The sequence below is a fragment of the Elephas maximus genome, chromosome 19, assembly GCF_024166365.1.
Source record: "Elephas maximus indicus isolate mEleMax1 chromosome 19, mEleMax1 primary haplotype, whole genome shotgun sequence".
Lineage (NCBI taxonomy): Eukaryota > Metazoa > Chordata > Mammalia > Proboscidea > Elephantidae > Elephas > Elephas maximus.
In genome coordinates, this window is record NC_064837.1 from 20,699,634 (window position 1) to 20,713,463 (window position 13,830).

Genomic DNA, 13,830 nt, shown 5'->3' on the forward strand with positions numbered 1-13,830 from the left:
CATCAGGATAGAGTGTCCTACCCGCTCTGTTTCACTGGAGACTATCTGGGATTGGAAGGACAGCTGTTTTAAACAAAACCAAACTGATACTATTGGTAAGTAGTTAGCTGGATTAAATCAAGACTTCTCTAGTCTGTGCAACCAAAGCAAAATACAGAGATAGATTGGATGCCGGAGTACTTATCCATAACCTTAGACTTAAAATGCTTTCTGTTTACTGAAATAGTTTTAATGTTCTCACTGATTTGCTTTGGAAAAGATCTGAACTTATAAAATATACTAATAAAATACTTTTAATCTGTTTTGTATAGTGGGGGTCCCATGTAAAATTTTCTCCTAAGTTTGAAAACCCACTGGCGTAATACAAGCAGCATGGATGCTGAAATCAGATTTGGGTCAAATCCTGGCTCTGCACTTACTAGCCACAGAGCCTTGGGCATGTCATTACCTCCTCCGAGCCTCCAGGTCCTTGACCACAAAATGGAGTTAATCAGACCTATGGAACGGGGTTTTGATTTGATGAAATATCATGAAGTATCTGGACACATAAATAGTAATAAGTTTCCTTTCTCTTCCCACCCTTTATTGACATGTTTTTTTTGATTTGATGAAATATCATGAAGTATCTGGACACATAAATAGTAATAAGTTTCCTTTCTCTTCCCACCCTTTATTGACATGTTTTTTCCAGGAACATGTACAGGTGACACAGTATCTCCTGGGCCCTCTGTCTTAGTTACCTAGTGCTGCTGTAACAAATACCACAAGTCAGTGGCTTAAATAAATTTATTTCCTCACAGTTCTGGAGGCTGCAAGTCCAAATCCAGGTCTCGGCCATGTGGATTGTTTCCTATCCATTGCCCCGGGCACTCCTTGGTCCCTTGACGATCCTCACACGGTATCTGTCTTTCCCAAGCACATGCCTGTGTCTAACCTGTTTTTTTATAACTCAGAAGTGTTTAGATTTAGAACTCACCCTACTCGGGTATGAGCCAGGTAACATAACAAGGAAAATCCTATTTCTAAACAGGATCACATCCACAGGTACAGGGGTTAGGATTCCAATACATAGTTTTGAGGACACAGTTCAGTTCAGAATACCCACTCAGTCCCCTCATGATCAAGGAGACCGTGTGTGTGTCAGACAATAAGCTGGGGTCTGCAGCCAAGGCTCAGACCTGAGCCAAGTGGGACCAGGGGACCTTAACAACCATCAGTGCCATCTTCTTGCCAGCTCTGCTAGCCAGCCACAGAGACACACTTGGGGCTTGTGGAGGACAGCGTTGTAGATGCACAGGTGTGAGTTTGAGGTTGTGAGGGTGTCTCTGTGGGTGAACTGATGTCTTCTTTATGCAACATCTGATATTTTTTTCCATTTGCTTTCTAAAGCCCTTCGGTGGCTGCTCCAGCCAGCCCAGTCACGGTCCATTATTTTGTGAAGACCCCTGTGGACTGTGGGCTCCTCAGCAGCTGGTACAGTTCCCCTTTTCTTGAGAAGTCCCCTTCCCATCAGCAGAAACCAAGCAAGCGGAAGAAGCTGGTTTCCCGCTGCCATTTCACCTAGTACCCCTGAAAGTTGCGGCCCACTTTGCAAATACTTTTCTTGGCCCCAGAAGTAGAGGGAAGTTTGTGGAGCAGCTACTCTTCACTTCTCACTCGTTGAAAAATTACCCAAGACGGAAGGAGGCACCACAATTGTGCAAATTCCATTTGATTACTGATCAGAAGCTACCAGAGCCCTCAGATGAAGTGATAAACATTCCCAGGGGACAAAGCATTTCACACTATTTTTATTTTAAAATCACTGCATTCTCAGAATCGACCTCCCTGAAGGGCACTGAGCTAGCCAAATACAGTGATATTTTGTCACTTTCCAGCCAATTACGGGGATTTAGCTGGCCTTGGAAAAGGTCTAAACTTCTCTGAAACAGCTTGTGATCCTCAGTCTTCCCAGTTAGGGGTACTTGTTCCAGCATAATCTTGTTAGGAGTTTTTGGGCACTGTGTGTCAAAACAACAACAAACAAAAACAGCCAACAAAAAATAACAGAGTGTGGGCAGGAGTTCTGTGGCTTTCAGGAGTGGGCAGCTGAAGGTCTGTGTGGACACCAGACACCACACCTAAGGAATTTTTGGGAAGGAAGCCTGTGGCAACCTTTCCGACTTGCCTTTGGAGGAAACGTGCCACATTTTCCACAACAGGCACCCCAGCCAGCACCACCGGGAGGGAGATGCTTTCCACTCAGTGTCTGCAGCTTATCCCTAAATGCTACGGAAACGGCGGCTGCCAGCGCAAGGGGAATACAGAAACGGAGAGGCTTTTAGAAGTCTTGAGTCATTTGGATATCACGATCATGACCTAAAAAGGCAAAGACTAGACATTCAGATGCTGCAGATGCAGAGTGCACATGAACAGCAGGACATTTAGTCACTTCGCCATTGCATTAAAGCCCAGGAAGAACAAGCCAGCCACCTGGCTGTCACACGCCACCACTTAAGCAGCCATGGGTCCCAGCTGGCGCTTGATAATGAAGACACTGCACAATTCACCCCGCATGGAGGCTTATAGGGCACATGCACATGTGTGGTCTTGTGTGACCCTCACAGCCCTGCTAATTTTAACACCCTTTCACAGATACTGAAAACTGAGGCTCAGGATATATGACTTGCCCAATGCCAAAGTGCCAGAACTAGGCCTGGAAGCCAGGTCTTTTGTGGGCTGCTTTCATTCCAAGTGGACACTGTCTCCATCTCTGGCTGCTTCCCATTACCTCCCATACGTAGGTGAGCAGGAAGCGGTCTTGGTAGGTACATTGTTTCCTGCTGCCCCTCTAGATGGGTTACATGGAAGTGTTTCTTTTCTCAACAGATTGATCCCTGGCTGCCCTATGAAAGTGGGGAGCTGGTGAAAATAAAGGAATGGAAGCTAGGTACCGATCTCGAAGCCGAGCGGGTGGAAGCACTGCAACAGATTTTCCACTGCTGAAAGAAACATCAGAGCTCCCAAAGAGCTCTCATTGCACAATGCCCACTCAGTTATTACGGAAACAGGATGAACTGGCTGTACACAGGACGGCCATCACCTGGCAGGCACAGGACAAGCAGGCCGTGATTGGAATGGTGGGGTGGAGAGGGGAAAGTCAACAGAACAGAGATTCAGAACACAAGAAGGGCTCCAAATCGGAAGCAGACACTCTACACACATTTACAGAAAGGGCTTCCTCTGCCGCCGGACAGGCCAGGCCTCTCCTCACGAGCCCCACGTCCTACTCCTGTGCGCCGTTTCCTCAGACTGTCAGCGAGGAGGCCCATCTTCCGGGAGAAGGGCAGAGGCCCAGAGGGAGCCTGGGGTCCACAGGTTCATTAGTGATTCTTTCCTACAGCCCATTCTGTTTTGTGTCAACAGTAGGGAAATATATTTTAGCAAATGACATCCAGTAATGCTTTAATTAACTATAGTTTTTTGTCCTCCAATATGCACCAAGAAATCACTTCCAGATGGGGAAAATGAAAAGTATTTACACAAAAAAGCAATTGCTTTCAGGCAATGTACATCTCACAAAGGTGTAGAAGTTGGAGGTCCCTGGAGGCTATCTGTTTTGATAAATCCTAGAACGAGACTGGAGATTTTTATTTAACATACAAAATGCAAAGGCACCCTTTACATGGGCCAGTTCTTTATGTGTCCGTGTTTCCAAGGCTGTTGTTTAAATGGCCCAATGCAGTTCTAACGATTTTATTTTTAGGAACCTGACTTGGAGGAGACAAGAAGGGCGAAACATTTGATTTCGCCCTCAGGCAAGCTAGTAATTTTGGAGATTTCTCTTCTCTTCCTTGGGAAAGGAATTACATTCCCAGCTGTGAACTTTTGGCACATCCCTAACATTCTGTAAACAAGGAACAGGCTTCCTTGTCCAGCAGCAATGCAGGATGGGCCGTGTAACACCCCCACGCCAGGCGGCACCCTCGACCTGGTCCATGACCTGGGCTGCCCATAGTTGATACACTGGTCTTGTGGCGGGCTCTCCACCCTGTATGATCTGCCCTGAGGAGGCCACCCTACGCATAAGAAAGCAAGCATCCTTTCTGGGTGGTGGGAAACCTTTCTGGGCACTGGGTCTTTATTCCGTGAAACTGGAAGGAGTGACAATAGTTAGCTTTCATCTGAGAACTGACTTTGAAGGTCACTTCCTGTCCACTGTGGCTTCTGTTTCACTGTTATTGCCCAACCAAACTTTCTCCAGCCTGGGCCCTTCTGAGTCAGCTATCAGAAGTCTGTCCATTGCAGGCATAGCAGTTGTAATTCTTCATTAATTATAAATTACCAATATTTATTTTAACCACATAAAGTGACTTACAGTTGTTTTTTAAGGGACTAGAGAGAGTGGGGGACGGAACTAGTACAGTATTTAAGTTTAGCTGAATCAGAGTGGTCAGCTGCTTTCAGCAATGGTATTTCTTTACATAGTTTATTTTGAAGTGACAGTAGTAAATAAAGGTTCTGACTGGGGCTTGGTCATCAGAACAGGAAGATCCTAGTGAGTATGGGGAGAGCTTGATTCCCGGCATCGTCTCCACCATCAACGCAAGTGTGAAATGAAAGCTGTTAGCTGTCGGCAAAGAATTTTTACCATGCTGGTACCAGGTCAATTACAGAGTGGTAACACTTCATTTAGACAACCAGAAAAATATACATTTATGAAAATGTACTACAGGGACCCCTCAAGAAAGCACATTTCTCTCTATTGCAACAATGGTTCTTAACCGGGGTGAACATCATCGTTGCCTATGGAACTTTTTAACATACCTGCCAGGCCCCACTCCATGTACTGATTCAGAATCTCCAGGCATCTGTATTTTTGAAAAGGGCCCAGGTGATGCGGACACTACCCCCTGCTGAGAGACCTGCTAGTCTCTATAGGACACACACAGCACTCAGTCTCCATCAATGAGACATTTAACATAACTCCTACTGACATCTGTTGGCTCCTTGGAGATTCCTGACAACATAATAAATCAGGAAAGCAACTCCTCTGGCTATGACCACCAACGGGGAAAACAAGGCGGCCTGACATCTCAGTGCCGTTGTGGAGACGTCCAGAAAACGGCTCATCAAGAAAGAACCAGAAAGAAAAGTGCGGATCTATAAACACTGAGAATGACAAGAACCAGGACGGGAGTCACTGGCTCTCCCGGCTCCCCCAGGCCGATGACAAGACGGCGAGATTGCCGGCTGTGCTGTTTGGAGGCAGGCCCACCACCCCTTTCCGGAGTGGGGCAGAGAACGCGAACTTCAATTAGCGCTGCCTGTAAACCTTACCAGAGCAGCAAGAGGCTGTTCCTGAAGAAGGAAATCTCTCGACTGAGCTTCCCAGGTGCTCTCCCAAGCGTCTCCATCCCTTTTCTTATTTAGCAATCTTGTCCTGAGAGAGCTCAGCTCAAGGCCACGCCTCCTTCTTCACCACTTAAACGCTATTTTCTTCTCGGTGTTCTGGACTTTGAGATGCTCAAAACATAAGCGTCACACTGACTAGCAAGACAAGGCTGGAAGCCAATGACAAAATGAGGCCCTGGATCAAAGCTGTGGCTGAAGAGGCTGAGGATGAAGGGAGGGGCATAGTGGACAGTGGTTATATCGGGAAAACACGGAGGGAAGAAATAGTCCATTTTTCTGGTCGTATTTTCAAATCTTAATGCTTTCTGCTGTATGGGTGTCATGAGCTTTATGGGTTTTCAGAAAACTTTACCATGTTCACAATATTCATTTCTGAGTCCGATTTGGTATGCTGACTTTACCCCGAGTGAGGGCTGTTGTGTACATTCTCTGTGAACAGCTCACCTTCCTTCTCAGCTCTCCCCTGTACCTGGCCACCAACTAGAATCCTGAACTCATACCTACACCAACAGCAGCCGCTTGTGGCCACAGTCAGCCCAGGTGGCGCACCAAGTGAGGGACAGCGCTGCCTGCTAAGCTGCCTACCATCCTGGCGCTGGAAGAGGATGGAAGCAGTTCTACGTGGCAAATCTCTTCTGCAAAGCTCTGCTGGCCCACCAGGCCAGGGTGGACAAGCCAGGGCCCAGGGTACACTGGGGGCTGTGCCAGTTCCCAGCCTGGTGTTTAAGATCCATGTTCCATTTCTAGGGTGTCCGTGGACTGGTTATTTTCCAGTAGGAATCAGGTGATGTGTCACCAAGCTGCAGACGGCCCTTGCTGTTTCAGGACTCTGGAACGTATGCTGGATTTGAAAATGAACGGGCAGGAAGGGGACTAGCGGGCATAGGCCTCCTGGGCTTTTCCACAGCTTCATCTGAGGAGAGACTCTGTGACATTTTCCCAGGAAAGCTTCCCAGCTTCCTTCAGACAGGCAATCGTTCCCCTAGAAGTCAGGAGCCGTGTGGGAATAAAGAAATGGTGAAAATAATCTGCTTACATCACCCAGTGCATGTGCCACGCAGAACCCTCTCTCACAGTCAGATGTGAGGCTGCTCCCATCCAGGTCAAAAGCCCCATGGCAGGTAGGACACCGGGCTTCCAGGGCCTGGCGCATACAGCCTCCTGGGTGAGAGACACAGAGGGGCTCTCTCCCTGTAGGAGCATACAGACAGGGAACTGGTGGTTACTGAGAAATGAGGAGAACACAGGGATAACTTGGCCACATCATGAAAAGAACCAGAAGCAAAATACGTACGCTGGGATTTACATGGGAGAGTGCTCATACCTCCACGCCCTTCATAAAGAAAGGCTGGTTTCCTGAGCCTGCAATCTGCTACCTCATGAACTCAGGCCCTACAGCCAAACGCAGGGAGGGAGAGGTAAAGTCTCAGGGTTTTGGCTGCGGAGGTAACCTCAAACGGTAGCAGATGGAGGAAGGGGTGAGAGCCAGGCTTCTCACCCAGCTGCCTGCATGGCCCAAGGGTGGCTGCAGAGGCGAGGCTATAGGAGTCGGTGAACATCCGACCAGGTAGGAGCAGCCAGGGAACAGCAGCTGAGCCATAGCAGGCTGAAAGCCACCGCTGCCTCTGCTTCAGAAATTAGAGATGACCTCAACAGCTTTTTTTCACAGCCCAGCCCTTACTCCGCTTCTCTAATTAGGGCAGGAATTAAAACAGGGCATGGCAGAAATGTACTAACAATGTCCCAGGAAGTCTCGGAACTGACAATCTGAGAGTCAAGGGGAGGATGGGAGAGGCCAGTGGGCTTCTGGGGAACTGGGTGCTGAGGGTCACCAGCCTGGAAATAAAAGGCCCCCTGTGTTTCCTACAGTCTCTTTTTAATTAGTTTCTCTAGTTTCCGGATGCGAGATGATTCCTGTTCGGGAGTGGGAGCCATCAGGGACAGCGAGCTGGAGCCTTCTGCCCCCGAGGGCGGGGTGGGGAGCCTCTGGCGGAAGAGTTCCAGCATGCTGCTCTGCTCGCTTCTCTTCAGCCCCTGAGGTGGAGGAGAAAGAAGCACCATGAAGTCTGGGCCCCAGAAGCAGGGAAAAGTTCCGTTGTGGACCCGCTGTTAGCGGAGGCTCTGCAAACAGCACAATTGCTCTAGGCTGAGAAGTAACACTCTCTTCAGAGGAGTTACCAGCCCTGGCAAGTAGCCTGGGAGAAAAGCCAGAGGTTCCAAGCACAGGAAAGGAAGAAGGGGTCAAGAGAAAAAAAGACAGGTAAAAACTGTGGGGAAGGTAACACTCCTGTTGCTCACTCTACGCCCTTTACCCCAACCGGGGCGGGCAGTGGAGGTGCTACCAGAGTCATCAAGTTTATACACCCAAGACCCTTCTCCTCAAAAGGCTTCTTAGAGTCTGGTTTGCAGAGTGGGTCAGGCGTATGCATTCTGAGACCATCTCCTGCCCCCCTACCCCCAGTTGAGAACCAGAGTCTGAGCAGGATGAGCTGGGGCAGACACAGGACCCTGAACTAACCTTCATGTCCAGTATCTTCTGGAAGGTTTCTGTGTTGCAATCTGTAAGAAGTTTGATGTAGTTGTCCACAAACACCACTGGCGGCTCATGAGGTGCCATCACCACCTACCAAGTGGGAGAGACAACTCATGGTCAGTGGGCAGGGGGTCATCTCTCCTTAACTTCAAGCTGATCACAAACAGATTCGCTGACTCATAAATATCACCTGGGGTGATTTTAAAGGTTCAGATTTCTATGTCCCTCCTCTGAAGATTCTTATTCAGTAGGCCTGGGTGGGGTTTCACGTGAATTTTAAATGTCAGGACCACTTGGGAAACACTGTGTCAGAGGGTCTCCTTTTTGGGACATTTCCTGGGTATGACGTGGTACCTGCTCCTTCTGCCCTGACATAACATTATTGCTGAGAAATGGGTGGCAAAAGGAACCAACTTAAGTGGATTTTCTCAAAAGCAAAAATCCAGAAGCTGCCTCACACTTTTGAAGGCTTAAAATCTAGAACGTCATTTAAACTTTCAATTAATACACAAACAGAAGGAAAGTAATGGCACGGCGATCCTCAAATTCATGTCTCCTTGGTTTTGGAATGCAGCCTCTGATTTTCTTCCACCAGCAGGCTGATTTTGTTTGAATCCCTGAGAATGTACCAGTGTGTGGCAAGGAGTAGTTCACTCAGAAATCCTCTGCAGATTAATTCCCAAACCGTATGTGCTCTTCTTTCCCAGTAAGGAAACCAGCTGGGTAAGAAAACAACTAGGCTACTTCCAATTTCCTGGGCCGTGAGCACAAGGTCTGCGCAGCCACTCTCACCTGGGCCCACTGGCGCCGGGCTCCCGCTGCTGCTTTATTCCGGCCGTTATTTCAGTCATTCTGTTTGTGACACAGACCTGGAGAGCCTGCTGCAGGCCCTGGGCTTTTAAAACCCCCTCACGGGAGTACTACTTGCCCTCTAGCCATCCCCTCCCTTCCAAGTAGGCCCCTCTTCCTTTTTAACAAGCCCAGGTGGAGATCAGATGCTCAGAGCTTCAGACAGTCTCAGCATCATCACTCCAAGTACAATATTTTGTTAAATGGAGCTTTAAAAAAATAAACCCGTCCGCTGATTAGATGCAGTGACTGCAACATCTGTTCCAAGTTTTTTTTAAAGCGGCCAAGTATAGAAAGCAAAAGCAGCTTATGTGGAAGGTGGTGCCTGATAGCAGGGGCTGAAACTCCTGGGAGAAGCAAAGGGATCCCTGACTTACACACTGATTCACAGCGGCAACGCCACATAACTTCCAATGTTGGCCAAATCCTATGACAAAGGATCTCATCACAACAGAGAATTTATTTGTCAGAATTACTGACTCCAAGTCCACTGACTTTCAACAATACTTGATGAAGCCAAAATCCAGTCCACCCAAGAATGGGGGTCATCCTCTGGGACGGCTGGGGACAGGCCCTAACCCATGCTTTCAAAACCAACATGCCTTGGAGTAAGCGACCAAATAAGCAGCCCCTGTTAACAGAAGCCCCAAGGAAGACACTGCCATCAATCACCTTGAGGATCATCTCGGCCCGGGTCATGCCTTTCACAACGATTTTGGTGTAACTGGCGGGGGCTTTCCTCACCACCTGTGAGCCGATGGAGGGTAGGTCGAGCAGCACCATCTTCAGGGAATGGGTGTCCAGCAGCAGCTGTGGAGTGAAGCAGAATATTACTTACCAGCCACTTCGTATGGACACAACACCTGGAGGACACATGCTGATTACAAAGTTTTTTCTGACTGTAAATGTAATACGTTCTCGTTGCAGAAAATTTGGAAAATAAACAAATGCAAAAGAAAAAAGTTATTTTAATTCTTGTCACGTCACCCAGGAAAACAAACCTCAGTTAAAGTTGGTATAATGCCTTCCTGTCTGTGTGTATGTGTATAAAAAATCAATCTAGAACTAAAACTAAACGATACTGTGTATACACAGTACTGTAACTTGGTTTTCCCATTTAATATAGGAAGTCTTTTAAAAAATTCATGGTTTTTAATAGTTATACAGTTCTCTATAGTGTGTGTGGATGTATGTGTGTGTCTAACTTTAAAACATTTAGCCACTGGCTAGAAGAGCCAGGGGGTGGTCTGTGGTGCAATGAATTGCTTAAAATGGCCCTTCTAGCCAGTCTTTGTAACTCCCACGAAACGACTGGGTGGGACTATGCATATGAGGTGCTTGTGGCCCACCAAGGGGACTGGATAGCTTGCTAATAATGTAAATAAGGTTCATGGTGGGACCATGCAAATAAGGTGTATGGAGCCTTAACGAGAGGACTGGTCAGTTTTGCCATCCTGCTAGGCTTAAAGGGAGACGTGGAGAGGGAGAGAGGAGCTGTAACTTGGAAGACAGCAAGAGACGATGGCTCCAGATGGCAGGAGACAGGCGAGAGGCAGTTGTGGTGAGACTTCCTCACCCATGGAACTAAGAATTGTAACACTTTGTCCAAGAAGGCCCCCAGCAGGGCCCAGAGGCAGAGGGCGAGAAGCAGCTGTCGTGATTGAGGAACGGAGCCTAAGTTGTTCCTGTTAACTTTCAAGTTGATCTCAATCCCGAGTTGAGCCCTGTTACTTCCCTAATAAACCCTGTAATCGTGAGTATAGTCTGTGAGTTCTGTGTGGCCACTGAAACAAATTATCAAACCCAGTAGAGAAGCAGAGCGCCATGGGAGAGATGGTTGGTGTCGGGTTGCTGATGCTGATGATGATTCCTCCCCGTATGAAGTCAGAGGAGGGCAGGTGCCCTGACCCCAGGCTGTTATTACACCACTCCCCTATCTATTTTGCTTCTAGATTTTTACTATTGTATATCACGAATGCTGTGATAGGTAGCACTGTACATATGACTCTAGGTATATCAATGGCATGTCCTTGGGATACAGTCTCTGGGGCAGATCAAAGAATGAGGACAGTTTAAGGTTTTTGATACATATATTCCAGCTGCTTTCCGAATGGAACGTACCTACTTACACACCTGTCAGCAATGCAGACTGCACCCTCATACCCACTGAAAGTTATAAAAATCTTACTTATTCAGTAGTCAAAACTGCTATCTCATTATTGTCATATTTTTAATTTCTCTGGATGCTAGTGAGACTTCAGGAGATTTTACTAAATTTAAGCATCAGTATTCTGGCCATGATCGGCCTTTTTCTTTCTTTTTTTTTCCTTCTTGGATGCCCGTGGAGCCCTGGTAGCGCAGTGTTTAAGAGCTATGGATGCCAACTATTTGGAAGGATACCAACTTTCCTAATTGGCCAGTAAATGCCAGGAATGATGGATACTAGGTCTGCCTGATCTCATTTAGTCTTCACAAGACCCTGCCATTTACTGTTCCCATTTTATAGACGAGAAAACCAAAGCTCCAAAGGTTAAATAACTTGCTACTGGCATCCCACACAGTGGAGGGGCTTAGATGATGCAGTGGACAGGAACTACAAAGGGTAGTTCTAACTCCTGCTGCCCAGGTAGATGCCACTGGGCAGTGCTGGTTCAGAGCTCACAACGTTTTCTGCTACCTCCTCATGTGCTTGTAACCTGCTGCTGCTCTTGGCAACCAGGTGGCACAGAAATGGCTGAAGCCTAGAAGGGCAAACTCTGGCCTGTTCTGTTGGTATAGGAGAATGGAACTATGCTCACCAACCAGACAAAAACAGCTGTGGGTGACAGCCCCCACTGCTGTCACTACTGCAACTCTGATGATGCTGGTCAATCTCATGTTCAAGGCAAGATTTGCCGCATCTGCCACTGCCTGCTCCTTGCAGAAAGCCTTTCATAATTATATTAAGCAGGCACGGAATGGGATTGCCATAGGCCCCACAACACTGCACCCTCAGATTCTCCCTGTACTTTGCTTTAGACAGGAAAATTAACAACTAAAGATAAACTCATTTATAAGATAAGATAAACACTATAAATCTAATGGTTATGATGACTATAATTTTGATGGTGGTATAAAAATATGGGAAAGTCATTAATGTTTGACTTGGAATAACTTGGCTGGAAATGCTACCCTCAAACAATGCTGAGAAAGGCTGCACTGAGGAAAGAACGCTTTCATGCAGTGACGTATTTAGCCAAAGGCCTAATTCTGCAGGTCACTCAGCTGCAAGCCAGCCAAGTACCAGGGCGTTTTGGACCATTCTAGGTTTCCAGAGATGAAAATTCTTACTACCCTGCCGTCTGTTTTTTGAAAAGGCCATGGGCTCACAGAGAAAGGTACCCGAGCATCCAGGGAGAGCCTGGCATGGAGAGCCTGAGGGCCACACAAAGAGCTCCGCATTAGAACACTGCACCCGATTCCACACGGCGACACCCACAGCCCACTGGACCTGATTACTGCTCTTTCTCAGAGAGAACCTGGCACATAAATAAGTATGCTAAATTCCAGGTGGATTAAAAATCTTGATAGAAAAAGAAAAACTTACAAACTTTAAGAAGAAAATACAGAGCTTATTTTTTTTTATGGGAGGAGAAGAATGTCCAACTAGGGAAACACTGAAAAATCTACTACCTTAAAATAAAATTAAGTTTCTATCAAAAGACACATAAACAAAGTAAAAAGACAAGCCACAAAACTCAAAACAATGAAGATCATGGAAGAAAGCATAAGGGCAAGCCTAGAGGCCCTAATTTATGGCATAAATTGACTAGCAAACACAATTAAAAATGCACAAACAGCAGAAGATAAACTGGCACTGCCTAAAAATTATACAGTTATATGCATGAAAAATCTCTTCCAAAAGGGTAAAAACAGAAGAACCTACAGACTGGGAAAAAATTTTTGGCAATGACACAGCTAACAAGGGACTAATCTCTAAAATTTACAGAAAACTTTAACACCTCAACAACAAAAAAGACAAATAATTCAGTTACAAAATGGACAAAGGACGTGAACAGACACTTCACCAAGAAGACATTCAGGTGGCCAACGAATACGTGAAGAGACGCTCGTGATCATTAACCATTACCAAATAAACCAAACTCAGCACCACTGAGTCGATTCCAACTCATAGCAGACTATGGAACACAGTAGAACTGCCTCTAGAATTTCCAAGGAGTGGCTGGTGAATTCAAATTGCCAACCTTTTGGTTGGCAGCCCTGGCTCTTAACCACTGCGCCACCAGGGCTCCCATTAGATATTGGACACAAATCAAAATAACAATGAGCTATTATTTTACCCTGGCAATAATGGCAATGATCAAAAAAACACAAAACAACAAATCCGGTGAAGGTATGCGGAGATTGGAACTCTCATACATTGCCGGTGGGACTGTAAAATGGTACAACCACTGTAGAAAATGGTATGGCGCTTTCTTAAAAGTTAGAAATAGAGATACCATAGGATCCAGCAATCCCACTTCTAGGTACGTATCCTAGAGAAATGAGAGCCCTCACACAAACAGACATATGCACACCCATGTCCACTGCAGCATTATTCACAAGAGCAAAAAGATGGAAACATCCTAAGTGCCCATCAACAGATGAACGGATCGACAAACTATGGTACATACACACAATGGAATACTATGCAACGTTAAAAAATAACGATGAATCTGCAAATCATCTCATAACATGGATGAACCTGGAGGACATTATGGTGAGTGAAATAAGTCAATCACAAAAGGATAAATACTGTATGAGACTATTGTCATAAAAAGTCAAGAAAAGTTTTGTTTTTGTTTTTTTTTAAAAGAAAAGCCACAAACTGGGAGAGGATATCTGCAATATTGACAAAGGAGTAATACTCAGAATACATAAAGATTTCTGCAAACCAGTAAGAAAAATACCAATAGCCCCAACAGCAATGACAACAACAACAGGGTAAAGAATGTGAACAGGCAATTCACAAAAGAGAAAACTCAAATGCCCCAAAAGTGTATGAAATGATGCTT

The 13,830-nt window shown here is 46.3% G+C and overlaps 1 protein-coding gene across 4 annotated transcripts in view; it reads right to left on the reverse strand.

The window, feature by feature from the left end:
- Positions 1-305: 305 nt before the first annotated feature.
- The window catches only part of VPS53 (VPS53 subunit of GARP complex), a 144,449-nt gene continuing 130,924 nt past the window's right edge, over positions 306-13,830 (reverse strand). For 3 of the 4 annotated variants that reach the window (XM_049858735.1, XM_049858736.1, XM_049858739.1), the window contains 3 exons: positions 9,449-9,586; positions 7,913-8,017; positions 307-7,428 (listed from right to left, as the gene is read on the reverse strand). In XM_049858735.1, the coding sequence (XP_049714692.1) occupies positions 7,258-7,428; positions 7,913-8,017; positions 9,449-9,586 (414 nt within the window). In that variant the 3' untranslated portion in view covers positions 307-7,257. Of the gene's footprint in view, positions 7,429-7,912; positions 8,018-9,448; positions 9,587-13,830 lie in introns of all 4 variants that reach the window. The other variant, XM_049858738.1, reaches the window with a different exon arrangement.